Source organism: Grammomys surdaster, unplaced genomic scaffold (genome assembly GCF_004785775.1).
Source record: "Grammomys surdaster isolate TR1022 unplaced genomic scaffold, NIH_TR_1.0 317, whole genome shotgun sequence".
Taxonomy (NCBI): Eukaryota; Metazoa; Chordata; class Mammalia; order Rodentia; family Muridae; genus Grammomys; species Grammomys surdaster.
Genome location: NW_021604736.1, coordinates 1,648,789 through 1,663,262, shown reverse-complemented (window position 1 = coordinate 1,663,262; position 14,474 = coordinate 1,648,789). Strand labels below are relative to the sequence as shown.

At 44.1% G+C, this 14,474-nt stretch overlaps 1 protein-coding gene across 2 annotated transcripts in view; it reads right to left on the bottom strand.

Annotated features, from left to right (window-relative positions):
- Arhgap26 (Rho GTPase activating protein 26) overlaps positions 1-14,474 on the bottom strand; it is a 387,278-nt gene that overhangs the window by 250,604 nt on the left and 122,200 nt on the right. For both annotated transcript variants that reach the window (XM_028777886.1, XM_028777885.1), the window contains exons 7-10: positions 10,965-11,069; positions 9,464-9,593; positions 7,252-7,352; positions 2,441-2,535 (exon numbers count right to left, since the gene is read on the bottom strand). In XM_028777886.1, the coding sequence (XP_028633719.1) occupies positions 2,441-2,535; positions 7,252-7,352; positions 9,464-9,593; positions 10,965-11,069 (431 nt within the window). The remainder of the gene's footprint in view (positions 1-2,440; positions 2,536-7,251; positions 7,353-9,463; positions 9,594-10,964; positions 11,070-14,474) is intronic.

Here is a 14,474-nt window from a genome sequence, read left to right as displayed (position 1 = left end):
TAACCGTTAACACCACATATTACAGAGTCACAATACTTCACACCTTATTTTTGCAGTCTATATAATATAAATTAAACTTGCATCTCCATAAATTACCACATTAACAGCTACTACATAATTATTATATAGTAGTGTATCTAGTCTACCCATAACACACACTTGGAACATTTCAACCCCTCTGTCGGTTCCTATTTTGCATCCATTTCCTAAGTCCTAACTTGCCTTTTGACCCTTGCCTCTGTGGCACAGCAAGCAAAGCAGAGGATTCTGAGTAGGCATAGTCTAGAAAACTAGAATCTAGCACCAGCTCCTCCCTGCTGATAGGCACTGGTGAAAAGGACGGGGTGGGAATGATTTACAGCAAAGCTCACCAGGCAGGTGCCACTTAGCACACAACAATACCTTTTACTTCTTATCCAACGTCAGGTCTCAGGCTGTCCAAATGTCAGAAAGGAGCTCAGCCTGGACTATAGGAGGTTTCTGGTAGTTAGATAAAAGCAACCATTCCTCAGGAACTTGTAAAACCAGTTCCCATGTACCAAGAGGCTTCATTTCCCCTGACTCTAGCAGAAAGAACAAATCAAAGGATATAACCTACGGTTCTGTATCAAAGCCCATCCAGTGGGGGCTGGGGGTTCTCCTAGTATCACAGGTACCTGTTATACATTTTAGAGCTCCTACCCCAGTCTCCTTCCCACTAGTCCTGCTACTCACCCTCCTTAGAACACTATTAACTGTCTGTCTGTCTGTCTGTCTGACTGTCTGACTGACTGACTGACTGACTGACTGTCTCTGTGTATGTCTCTCTCTCCCATTGCTCTCACTATGCTCTATTCTCTATGTCCTCCTGTCTTACTATCTTACTAGCCACACTTTTTCTCCCACTTCCCTAGCCCTGGCCATGTCCAGTCTGCTGGCGATGCTCAGTCTACTTTTTCTCTCTGCTCTGGACTCTTCTAGAAACCTCTGGCCATTATCTCTATATATCTACAATAAAAATCTTCCTTAATAGTGGAGGAATCATGTTCACAGTTTCTTTACTGGCCCACCTCACACTGTGTGTATGTGAGCAGTCAATAACACACCAGAGGCAAACAAAAAGGGCAAAAAGCAATGCTGAATTGTAGCCTAATCCATGAAGTCCACCAGAAACACTAAAAGGAAAGGCTTCATACTCCTATCAACCCACCTGCTCCTCAGTGGAGACTCAACAGTCTCATCCTGGATCCTTCCAACACCATCTGCATCAAGCTACTGAGGAACATGACAGGTTCTGGGAAGAAATGGAATGCCCTGGTCTATTCAGCATGCTGAGTATGAAACACTCTTGGCTCAGAACTTTACCTGCAAAGCCTCTCCCAGCCCTTTTCTATTTTGGAGGCACAGTCTTACTAACAACCCAGTCTTGTTGAGTTCCTGGGCTTAAGAGATCCTTTTGCCTCATCTTCTGAAGAGGTGTGATAGGGGGGCACCCCATGCCTGGCCTGCAAAGATTTTTTTATGAGCATGATGAAGGAAAATTCTTGGATGTGTTATCAAGAGTTGACATCCAGGAGAATTTTAACTGTCCCCAAAGTAACACCTAGGCAGTCTTCTAAAGACATGGAAAATACAGTAGCTCCAGAAAGTAACATAGAGGTGGTGGTGGGTTGTTGTTGTTGTTGTTTATATTTTTTTGGTTTTGGTTCTTTTGGTTTTTTTGGTTTTTTAATTAAGAAAGAGACTTCCTGGCATTGTGTGGGTCTTGCAGTGAGGTTTAAGGGCCCTGGTGCTAAAACTGTTGACTTGGAACAGGCAGCTCAGATAAACTCCACAGATGGATTCCACTGAAAGAATCCACTTCCATAGAAAGTGTCTCCAAGAATTGCTGAATAAGTGTCTTCAATGCTGTTGAACAAGCCTAGCACCATGTGTGCATCTGAATGAAAGAACCATAGATGTGCAGGAAGACACACAAACTCACTGTCTGTCTGTCTATCTACCCATCTATTTATCTTTGGCTGATTAAGCAAGTGGTGTCTTTTCTGAGTGTGCACAAAAATTAATTATAAACCTTAAAAATTATTTGAGTAAAACTTCATCTTTTCTCAATTCTTATTTGTTATATTAATTTTTTTAAGGAAAAACAACCAAAACACCTGATATAATCATATTAAACAGACTAGTTTCTTTAAATATCTATCCCACCTCCTGGAGACATAGCACACATTCCTGAGCATGGAAGACTAGCATTAAAGTCAAACCAAACAAACCTAGTGATTCAGACGTGAACTAAACAACAGGAGGCTGAACTGACCTTCCGCAATGACCCAGCATCGAGTTCCAACTGGACAGAAGAGTGGGGTGAGGGGCAGGGGTACAAACACTGGAACTGAAGGGAAAGGAAAGAAATCCAAATATAGTAACATCTGTTCCTGAAAAGAATGCCTCAGCCTCTTACCTGTCCACTGCTTCCACATCAAAGCAGAACCTCTTCTCAATGGAGTCTGTCTTTCGTCGTGTGCAGGATTTGAGGGTGACAGACTCATCTTCTCCCTAGTGGGAACACACAGATGGTCAAGGTGAGGCCAGAAGGCAGGTCTGCTCCCCTCTAGGACTAGCATGGCACTTTGACAGGATTTCACTTCCACTTCTCAAATCTGTGTGTTCACAACCTATGGAGAGGGAATGCTGACCACCGAGCTTCTCAAGCAAGCATCTTCTACAGCGAAGCTCTGACGCCCTAGGATACAGTTAGCACAGGTAGAGAGAGCATGGTTGCTGCTACATAGTGCGCATCTGATACTACTATTTCAATCAGATTTGATTTGCAGAGGTGACAAGAGATAAAGACCACAATCTCCTCCTAACTGACGGTCTGTGGTCTTTGGTTAGTCATCATTTCTTCAGGAAACACAGGTCAAAGATCCCTAAGAAGTGCTCACATGACACCAAGTACCTCTCCATCCCCATGGTACCAATCATAGCAAAAACTGTCTGTTAAGGAAGACGAGGAATAAAACAAGGTCTTCCCTTCAAGTAAGATCGGAAGTTGACAAGACGGCACGCACCCTAAGGACAGAGGCTTGTGGTCTTTGCTTACTACTCTTGTATCTTTTGAGCCTACCTGGGTCCTGGATAGAAAAGGTCTTCAACATATAACACCTTAATATTGATGAATAAGAGGTGATAAACTGCATATGTTTGATGTGTACAATTTGTTACTGTGGCATCCGTCGATAGCTATCAAACTATCAATGAATCTGAGATAAACTTTTTCCACATCCCCACCCCTGCCTGCCAAACACACCCTTTGGTGATCCACCCACCTTCTAGATCACCTCCAAGAAACCACTAGTCTGCATTCTGCTGCTACGGGTTTGTTTTCGTGTTCTGTAACCTTATGTAAATGCAGACACAGGGTAAGTAAGTCTTTTATTAAGAATGAGTATTCGTGTGTGCTGTGCATATCAAGAGTTGGGTTTTTCTACTAGGTAGTGTGCCACTGTGTGAGTGGAGTGTGACAATCTCACAGAACCCACTGACTGCCTAGAAACACAGCAGGAGCTCTCTGTAACTTCTTCCTGTCACTAGGAATCCATTACTGTTTCTGTTTCTCCATTGTTTTTCTAAAAGGGGGAAATTAACAAATTTACCTGCCTTGCCAACTAAGATGAGGTGTAACTTCAGACGGTGGATGTAACCACCCACTAAAATCAGCAAAGCAGACAAACACAGCCCTAGGAAGAAAACATTTTTGTCCACATACCTTTTATCTATACCTACTTACTGGAGAGCAAAGATTAGTTTCTCAGATTGAGAATTTATCTTTACCCATTCTGTAAGATTCAAACATATGTTAAATAAAAACTTCACGATGTTGCTTAGTAATCTCAGCTACTTGGGAAGCCAAGACAGGCGTATCATCAGCTCAAGGCCAGTCTGGGATATATGAATTCAAGATCAGTCTGGACAACTTAGCAAAATCTACCTCAGAAGACAAGGGCTGAAGATTTATCTCTGCAATAAAATCTTTACCTGGTATATGAGAGAGCTTAGATTAGACACCCAGCATCACACAGGGGTCACTGTTTTAGACTAAGGTCCGACTTTGGACCTGAAAAAAAAATAGACTGAAATTCAACCTGGAGTCACCCAAGCAAATATTCTCCATCAGCAAACTAAGCTGCTTATCTCCCAGAAAACCAGAAATGAGAGAGAACAGTCCAACTGATCGAACAGGCTTACTGCAATCAGCAAGGAAAACTGAAATTCTCTCTGCCTCGATTATTCCACAGAAGCACACACGCACGTGTGCGCACACACATGGAGTAGCCTAAATTAGCCTGATATAACCAACTGGATACTTTCCACTCTTCACTCCCCTGTACCCTCTTTATAAAATAATAGTAAGTTTCATGCTATCATTGTTTGTAATTTTGTGGCCAGACTTGCAGCCCCCTACATGCTAGGCAAGAGTTCCTCACTGAGCTGTACTCCCAGACCACAGAAACCACTCTGAAATCACCAATTATTCTGTTCTGTTTCTGAATTCTTAAGCCTTCCTCTGCCTTAAAACTAATGCCTGCTGCTTGTCTTGCCACAACACTTGTTTAGTTCTTGAAATAGTAATGCCTAATTCTAGAAGTGAAAATAAAGTCAATTAAACCTCTTTCAACTACATGATTCCAGCTCTGTCCTTTGATGAGCTGATGAGTGTACTCACCCAAATGTAAGAAATTTGATGATGTTCAGATAGCTAGCTTCAATAATACAAGCTTAGGTTAAGGGCCATGAAAAAAAGAGTGGGTAACAAAGATCTATAAAGTACCATCAGACATTAGCACAAAGGACAGACAGAGAGAAGGAAGTGTAGCCAGAAGCCCATGGTAAGAGGTAAAAAGGGAGAAGGAGGCTGAGGAGAGCTAGTGATGCATGAATGTTGACTTCATCGTGTAAGGATCAGGAGAGTAATATAGGGTAGCCAGGGATAGGGACAAAGCCTGGCATGACTACTACAGGCTTTGGGGGTGGGGGTGCCTCTCTTAGAGGGTGGGATTCAGACACATCCTTAACCAAACACGAGGTCTGGTCTCAAGAGGATGGAGCAAATCTGCTCAGAAAATCAAGCCTAAGGCTGGAGTAGAAAGGAGAGTAAGCACTTTTAAAGGAATACAATCTAAATGAAAGGTGATGTGCCCAAACTGTGAGAACTTCACCTCCAGACCCCTAGACATTTGTGCTTCTAGTTCCTCCTGGAAAACTTAGGTCGCAGTGGCATCAAAAAGATTTGGCTTCAGAATCAGGAGGTTCTAACTCCATACTAGGAAGTAAGTGTACTCACTCTGGAACTCATGGGTATAAATTTAAAATTGACCTCTCTGATCCCCAGTCAGATCTCACAGAAGTCCTTAGATACCCAAACACTGAGCACTGTACAAAGCCCCACCCTTCGCTGACAATAGTAATAACACGAAAGGAACTGAGAAATGCAACTGAGTTCATTAACCACTTGGAAACATGCAAGATGTGAATCTTGAAGCCACATCTATGTAGGAGAATAATCCAGTCACTGGTTTCTGGAAGGAGTGACAGGTAGGAAAGGACCATGACCCATTGCAAACAAAGCAGGCTTGCTTCTATGAAAACTAAGAAACACCTAGTGACTTGTGTATAATTTGTAATACTCTCTTCTATCTCTGTCTGTTTACATGTGTGTTTTCCTGAAATAATCTGTAAGCCAACACTATCTCTGCCAATAATAATAATAATAATAATAATAATAATAATAATAATGGGGCTGTCTTACTACCTGTATACCAGGAATGAACAGAGATGCTGATAAAACTCTTTATTGTCACTGAAGTGAAAGAGATCCAGGAAGAGAAGCTGGGATTTGAAGACAGCACAAAGCACAGCAGCGCAGTGTGCAGCTCTAGCCCAAGCATGTCTAGTCTCCGAGCCTGAGCTCTCTCCACTTCCTTGCTTGAATGTCCTCCAAACACTAAATCAACCCAGTACACAAAAATGCCCATAGAAGGCCAGGCATAGGCTAGCAAAGTACTAACTTACCAAAATATCAGACACAATTGAAACAAAGAACTACTTAAACCAAAGATAGAACCAGAGAAATTACTCAAAATGTATTCCAGATATTCAAAAAGAGTAAATGCATACAGGCTAAGGAGAGAGGCAGAACCACTGGGGCTGGAGATCAGCCTGACTACACTTGAGTTCGAAGCCAGCCTAAGCTACAAAGTGAGACTATCTTACAAAAAGGGATGGGCAGAAGAGGAAAAACATAATATTCTTATATTATAACAGTTAAATATCTTCACAAGGAAATATTAGCAAAAATTAGGAAGAGGCAAAATTCAAAGATAGTAACTAAAGACATTTTTTCCAGTTCTGAATTAAACCATAAATCCAAGGTGGACAAAAAACTTCCAAGCTATCAGCTTAAAAAAAAAATCTATCCTAGGACATGACGAAATATAGAGTACAAAGGAGAGACTAGCCAGGGGAGACACAGGTCCTCTCTATATCAAGAAGCCAGCAGAGACAACTGTCTGAGGCAGAGGAGTTCTCTAAAGGGAAGAACCCTGGAGAATGCAGGGAGCTACCAACAGCAGTGCCAGGGAACCTGACCTAACCTGGCAGTCTCTTCTAAAACACAGTCAGAGTATCTCCCATCCCCAATGTCCAAGACCACAGAAAGAAGAGGGGCAGGCGGAGGAAGGAGAGAGAAGGCTGGAGGAGGAAGGAGCTATGTCTGGCCAGCCCTAAGCTCTCAGATCCACAGTTCCCATCCTCACTCCTATTAGACTGAACTGAGCTGAATCAAATGTTCCCCAAGTTCCCATCCACAAAGGCTATACAGAAATATTAACATATCTGGTATGATTTTAAAAGTGGCAAAGTTTAGGACTAATTTGTTACACAGAAATAACTGATTTATCTAAACTGTCCACAGGATCCAGCAGAAGAGGCATAAATCAGTCCCACAGAATGTCAATCAACCACGACTTTCTAGTAAGTCACTGATGTGTGACACACCTAATAATGTGTACATGTAAAATAAAAACTCTTAATTATAGTTACGTAAGTAAGCTAACAACGCTTATTCCAACCATTTTCAGGGAAATAGGCCCCCTGGAATTACTGAACAAAATAAAAGAGTTTTACAATGAAATGCTGGACTCTTAGCCATATACCATGATTGTTACCTGTTCGTTGAGCAAACCAATCGAGACATTTTCCCAGTGCACTCACCCCCTTTCCTCCTGACTTTTGGTCAAATGGAACCATGGTGATCTGTTTGGAATCCCGTTGGTATGTACAGTAGTGCTTCACCCAGGAAGTTCCGAAGTGACCTGCAAGGGAACGTTGCCTATGAACCGTCTGCACGCATCCATGGTATACCGCACATCATTAACTGACATATCACAGAGCTGGGCCGAGAGGCTCAGCCATAATGCTCTCATCCACCCTGACACTGTTCCGGGGGTGATGCTGCACAGCTAGACTGAAACAGAGAAATCTGATCCCAAGGCTGAAAGTGAAACCTAAACAATGCTTTCCCCACACAGACAGACAGGATCCCGACCTCCCAGTAACACTATATCCAATGAGTCTTCAAATACAGGGGAAGTATGGGTTCTCTGGGAAAATGGATTCACACTCCCACCATCAACCTCCATTTGAAATCTCCATTCTCTTCCCTGACTGAGGTGCCTGAGGAAAGAGCACAGAAGTGTTCTTCCAAGTGTCAATCACCATTTCTGTCTGGGCCAATGACGTCATACCTCCCACACAGCTGCCCAGTGCCTAACCTCTGGGGTTCTGACCTACTTCCAAACCCCTAATTTTTATTCCAGCAGGACTCAAAAAGATCTGAAAAGCAGACATGGAAACCTCAGAGACACTAGAGATCCAGACTGGAAGTGACTAAAAGGCTAAATGCAATGTCTCAAAACTCTCCTTCAGGAAAGAGGACGACATCACAGCACCAAGGCCACCAGTCTCTGACGATACCCAGTGCCTGGCCAATTCCTTTATTTTCAAGAACAAAGTGCTAATCGAGGAAGAAGGCATCATCGGCCTACAAGGACTTCAGTCGATACTGGTTTTAGATGTTCACAGAGACCACACAATAGAAATGATCAAAAGTAACAACGCCATGTAAATACAGTGAGCAGTCACTTAATAGTTACTAATGGTTTCACATGGCTGCCAGATATAAGTATTAGATATCACTTACTAACCTGGAAAAGCAACATTGGGGCTGAAGAGACAGAGGAGTTAATAAAGTGCTTGTCTTGCAAGCATGAAGATCTGAGTCAGATCCCAGAAACCCACATTAAAAATTAATCAATTAAAAATTCATTTTTTTAAAAGCCAGGTTTAGTTGAGGCACAGTTGGAAAGGTAGAGACAGACAGATCCCTGGGGCTTGTTAGCCAGTCTGCCAAACCTACTCAGTGAACTTCAGGCTAACTGCTCCAAAAAACTACAAGGTGGATGTCACCTAAGGAACACAACCTGAGGTTAATATCTGGCCACCACATGTACAGGCACACATAAATACCCATGAGAACGTGTGTGTGTGTGTGTGTGTGTGTGTGTGTGTGTGTGTATGCATACCCTGGCACCCACACACACATACACATACAGCAATACATAAGCGTTTACACTAAGTCATTAAAGTCAATTTTAAAAATGCCAAACATTCTCAGAGTTTGGGGGAAGTTCCAGTGACTACACACTGGGAAGATTCCAGAAGTGCTTTGTCTTAGACAGTATGGATGTCAAGGTAAGTACAGTTAATAGATTATAGCTTGTGAGTGAAATGTGAATTTTAATATTTTATTGGCAGTGGAAAGATAGGGATGGACAGATGGTCAGACAGATGTGCAGATGGATGGAAAAGGAGGATGGGGGAAAGAACTTTGAATATGTCTTATTCCTGGCACCTAGAGGTGCTACCCTGGGTAGCATCCCTCTAAGCCTTCCCACAGGCCTAAAGTATAAACTGTGAGTCCTTACTAAAAACTGCACTCAAGTAGCAGCCCCAGCACTTCTTCCCTTAACTGCATTACAAGAAGATGGCCTTCTTCCTCCCTTTCATTTTTGTTTTGACTTTGCATAAAATAGAAGTATTTGAGTGAGGGGAATTAAGAAGAAAAGAGCCCAATCCATGATTACTGTCGATTGAAACTAGAATCACCAAATACAAAGGCACTCGAGACCGTGTGTTATGTAAGACAGAGCTCCAATGCCTAGGTGGTCAGGGTGGGGTGCACAAGCACACTGAGCCACAGAGGTTCAAAAGGAGAGCGAAAGTAGGAAGAAACCCTAGCACAGAGGACACAGAGCAGATCACTTGGAGGTGGACAAGACTGTGGACACAGATCTGCAGGCACCTCCAGAAGCAAAGCCTGCCCAAGGCTGCGAGTGCAGCCTGTCCTGCCAGTCAGCACACTTACGCTTCTCCTGCACATACAGGTATCCTTCCATGGTGTACGGGCTGATGGTCTTGTGCTCAAGGGGGTTTTCCTTCATCTTCTTCATCAGCGATTCCACTTCAGATCTGGTTCCTTCAAAGCGGTTTCTTGTCTGTGATGAAAGGAATTTTACTCAAATGATCAAATGAAGAAAAACAGAAATCTCTTAATAATTCAGAAGATCAGCCTTAGACTGAAAAGCAAATAAGGGGCATTCAATGGTCCAGGAAGTGGGCTAATATTGACTTGCAAAAGTATACCTTTGCTTTCCAGTTCCATACCTGAATGACTCAAACTCCAGCAACTACCAAGATCACAGAGGAAATTTAGAAAGCATTCAAACACTCAGCCTATCTCCTGAAGAGCAGGTGGCAACTCTTGGACCAGGAGAGAGCATTTAAATAAGCATTCCAGAACAGTGAGACTCAGGTGGTCCACCCACTACACATCTTTAGGATTGTGGCCCTCACTGTCCCAATTGCGGGAAAGAGCTTGTTGATGGTTCACAGATAGCATCCTCAGGAAAGGATGGTCAGATCCTCAGTAAGACCAGTCTCAAACCCCTTGGCTTCTACCCAGGCCTATTCAGAACCCCAGAGGCACAGCCTAAAGCCTCCAGATGCAGCTGCATCATGGTCCGATGGCCCACCACACTCCATGCTCAACCTCTCAGAGGCAATAAGTTCCTTACTGCCTGTGAATCTCTATTTCAAAGCCTCAGACGACCCCTAGGACTGGAGTGTAGCTTGCCTAGCATGTATGGGGACTTGTGTTTCATCTCCAGAATAAAAGGGCTGGGATAATGCTTCATGAAACCATTTCTGACATACTTCAACTTCCTGTTCTCCAAATCAACAAAGAACCACGTAAGCTCCAGACTTCTAAAGGCCATGCAGTAGAAGTTATGCAGAAATAGCTGGATCTGATTTCTACACAGGAGTACCTTGAGACCTGTGGTCAATCACAAAGTTTAAGAAGAGAGCTTCCTCCATGACTTATGACTCAAACACCCTAAACATCTCTGTACCCAAAGGTCCCATGTTCAAGCCAGAAGGCAACTGCATTTGGGGGGCACTGGCTTAGGCACCCTGTTAGTCTTGCTAAGAACTAGACAAGAACATATCATTTGAGCTTGAGGCCAACTCCCTTTCCTATTCCTGGACACTCACGTAAGGCCTAGGGTGGCCAGGCAGCTGCTTGCACAGAAGGCAGCTAGGGAGGGCTGGGCTGAGCTGGGATTTCCACTGCCAAAGGAAATCCTGGCAGTGCTACGAAAAACACACATAACCAACAGCAACTCTTCCAGGAACAGAAATGGTGCTTAGACCTGGGCCAATCTTACATTCTAGAAACGTCAGATCCCCACTGTCCTCTGAGCCCAGGCAAGACCCCACCACACACACCTCATGCCAATGCAAGAGGGGAAGCTCTGCAGCAAACATACCCTCTCCTGCTTCCCTCTTCTGTCCCTGCCCCCACTCACATTTTGTATGCTGATGGTCAACTGTGTCTTAAAGTCACCAAAATCCTTGGCCAGCTCATAACCATGGTGATAGAAAGTGAAGAGTCCTTGCAGGAAGGCCAGTAGCTGTAGAGAGGGGAAAAAGGCAGAGGTCTTACAGGCCGGATGAGAAGGATCTGAGTTTCCAAGGCTGTCTGGGAAGTACAGAACAGGCGATATTGACATGATATTGATATGACAGCGTACACTGAGCAGCTCAGTGGGAAGGATGCTGTCCTCCCTCGTCATGTCACTGAATGTTCATGACCACCCTAAGTGCTTACAGGACCCACCTTAACAGTGAGAAGGCACGTCACGAGACTAAGTGACTTGCTCCCTAACTCACAGTGAGTGTCAGCCGGGATTGGAAACCCATTCTCCTTGGCACCAATGTTTACCACTACCCAAGAACATCACCACTTAGGAAATAAAGGCTGAGCTGTACCTTGGCTGCCTTCTAGAATATCAATAACATCAGGTTGTCACACACAGTCAGAGCATGATAAGGAAGTTAGTGTGCTCTGAGGCTGTAACCTAATGAGCAAGGTCAAACTACGGAAAATCACAGGACAGGCTTCAGCTAAGGGGCATTTCTGTGTGCTTTCTTTAACTTCCCCACAGAAAACAGTAAGAACTCCTTTATGAAGTTAGTCAGTGGCTGATGTTATACTGGGTGCCCTGACTCTCATTTAAACCCCCTAAGGCTAATGGGTGAGTGCTTTGTGGTCTAGTCTCCTCCATGCTGAGTGGTGACAACACCTGCTCACCACAGTTCTCACAGAACTTTCCATATTCTCAACAATTATCAGAAGTACAACAACCAGAACTGTGTACTTCTTCACAAAGATGACCTCCGACCCTCCCAGTCCTTCCCAAGTTCTCCCCAGACCGCCTGTTTTCACAAGTATGACATGAAGAAGGGGGCTATAGTGAATGGTAGAACATGGCTGGGAAGGACCTGAACTCTTTAAGTCGCAGCTGTTTTGGCTGCTGAAGGCACATCCGGGTGTGCTGAGTGGTCCACTCTGACCTCCAGACCCTGCCACATCCATTAGTCAGAAATGCATCTACTGTCCTCTGTGCTGTTCTACAAATATATCTGTAATTATTTTTACCAAATCCACTATTTGTAGAGGCAGTTCTTCAGAGGCCCAAGAAGGGATTCCATTCATCCTGTGCTCTGTGCACCGGAGGAGGAGTGTTCCCTTCAGGATGAACCACATGCTCAGTCCAGCCAATCAAAAGAACATTGTGGCAGTGTAACCACAACAGCAGGAGTGAGTACATTCTAGGAATCATCGTCGCTTGCACCCCTGCCTTTGGCTACGGGACTACTGGAACAAATTTCCCCAGGATCTCATGACAGGAGAAGGAAAGTGTGTCTCTGAAACCTGGGGCCGGACAGAGGACAAACTTGTTTCACACGGTCCTGACAATCCATCCAATTGCTTTGCAGGACAGACTGGAGCTGAGACAGTTAGTTATGGGCAGGATTGCACCTTGACCAGAAATACTTAGTAATGCATATCTCTTACCTCCTATTTAAACCTAAGCCTCAGGACCTCAAAGATAGACTTGGGGAGGCAGATTCACTAGAACTCTTTATTTGTTCCTTTTCCCAACATGGCCACACTGAATAAATCAATGTCTCTCTCTCTCTCTCTCTCTCTCTCTCTCTCTCTCTCTCTCTCTCTTTTTTCTGTTTTTCACAATGACCCCTGCCTTAACTGACATACTAAGGATGGATAAGCAAACCTACATGTTATGGATAATAAGACCTAGGCTCTGTCCCTAACAACTCGAGAAAGTTATATTAAAACGGTAGTGTGGCTTCCCACTGTTTTTCCCCTTTGTATTCTCATGGTGGGGGGGGTGTCAAGGAGGAGGCACTGTTGGGTTCACTGTCTTTAAAACATCTAGTGGCAACTTAGTTACTCAGTAACTAAGCACTAATGCCCTAGAGTACCAAAGGCCAGTACTGAACTCTTTTCTTCAAAGATGGCGAGAGCTTTAGGACTTCCTCTCCATGAAGAAGGTATGTATCCCTTTGCTTCCAGACAACTCCAGAAATAAAGGACATGGGCTCCGCTGATGTCTAGGCATCCACAGTGAAGGCTGTTCCTCCTCTCCTTCCTCCCTGCAGGTACAACTCAAATGCTGGGCCACACACTGCTCACAAGCCCGGAGAACTTGCTTTCTGTTTACATTTTTTCAGTTTTATTGTTTTATGTGTATAGGTGTTTTGCCTGCATGAATGTCTGTTCATCATGTACACACAGCTCATAGAGAAACCAGAAGAGGTCATCAGATCTCCTGAAACTGGAATTACAGATGGCTGCAAGCCACTGTGTGGGTGCTGGAAGTGGAGCCTGGGTCCCCTGGGAGAGCAGCCAATGCTCCCCGGGCAGAGCCATCTCTCCAGCACTTATGCTCCTTAAGACTGATGCCCAAGCTAAACAACTGAGCCTGGAGTCCCTGCTGTGAGCTCAGTCTTCCCTTCACTGAAAGTAAACAGGACCTGACTTACTCAGTGTCTACACTTTCTCAAACAGCTAAACCAAGGCACTACCACATCCTGTTGAGGCAGAAGAGGGATGGACTGTTAAGGTTTATGTTGGCTTTCACTTCTGTTAGTCTTATTTTTATAGGAAATATTAAATAACATATAAAAATATAAAATAATAAATAAGATATAAAAGCAATCTTCCTCATGTGCTGTAGTGTGGGCCCTTTCTTCTGCCTCACAGCATGTCCTGCCGCCATCTCCCTAGACTCATTTCCATAGGAGGCACAAGGACCAGATACGTCACCAAGAAATGCTTCCACCCTAACACAGGGAGGCATTCCTAAATCGTGGAATGTCAAGGGTTGTGGGCAAATCACTAGAGTTAGGAGAGAAAAAGAATGATACATTCATTCCCCATAGGCTTCCAGGGAAGTGTGGCCCTGCTAACACCTCGCTCAGGATTCCTCCATCCAGAACTTCTACATAAAGGCAGCCTACTGGGAGGACTATGTTAGAGCAGCCAAACTGGCATAGCTACCAAGGATTCTTATCCTTGCAATAGAGGACAGTGAGCTGCTGAGTGAGGAAAAGCTGGTTTGGGTAAGACTCCCATCTTCAGCAGGAAGGCAATAATGGCATGTATTAGTTCACAGAGATGTCAGAAGTCAACCCCAATCAGAGATGGAATGGACTTGCTTACCACACAGTGCACAGGAGCTGTTCCATAGAGAGACAGTCAGAGTGTGTCAGAGGACACACTGCTATGAGCAGGGACAGGCTGTGTGGGGAAGCCCCATACAGGAAGCAAGCGACAAGGGAAGAATGAAACCATCCAATGGGATAAAAGAATGGGAAAGGACAAAAAGACACAGTGGTGTAAGTACTTGTGATAAAACTCTGAGATTGTAGTGCCTAAAAATGGGGGAGGGGGCTTGTAGTGGAAAGATCAGTGGGACAGCTTCTCAAGAGCTCTGACCAACCTTCAG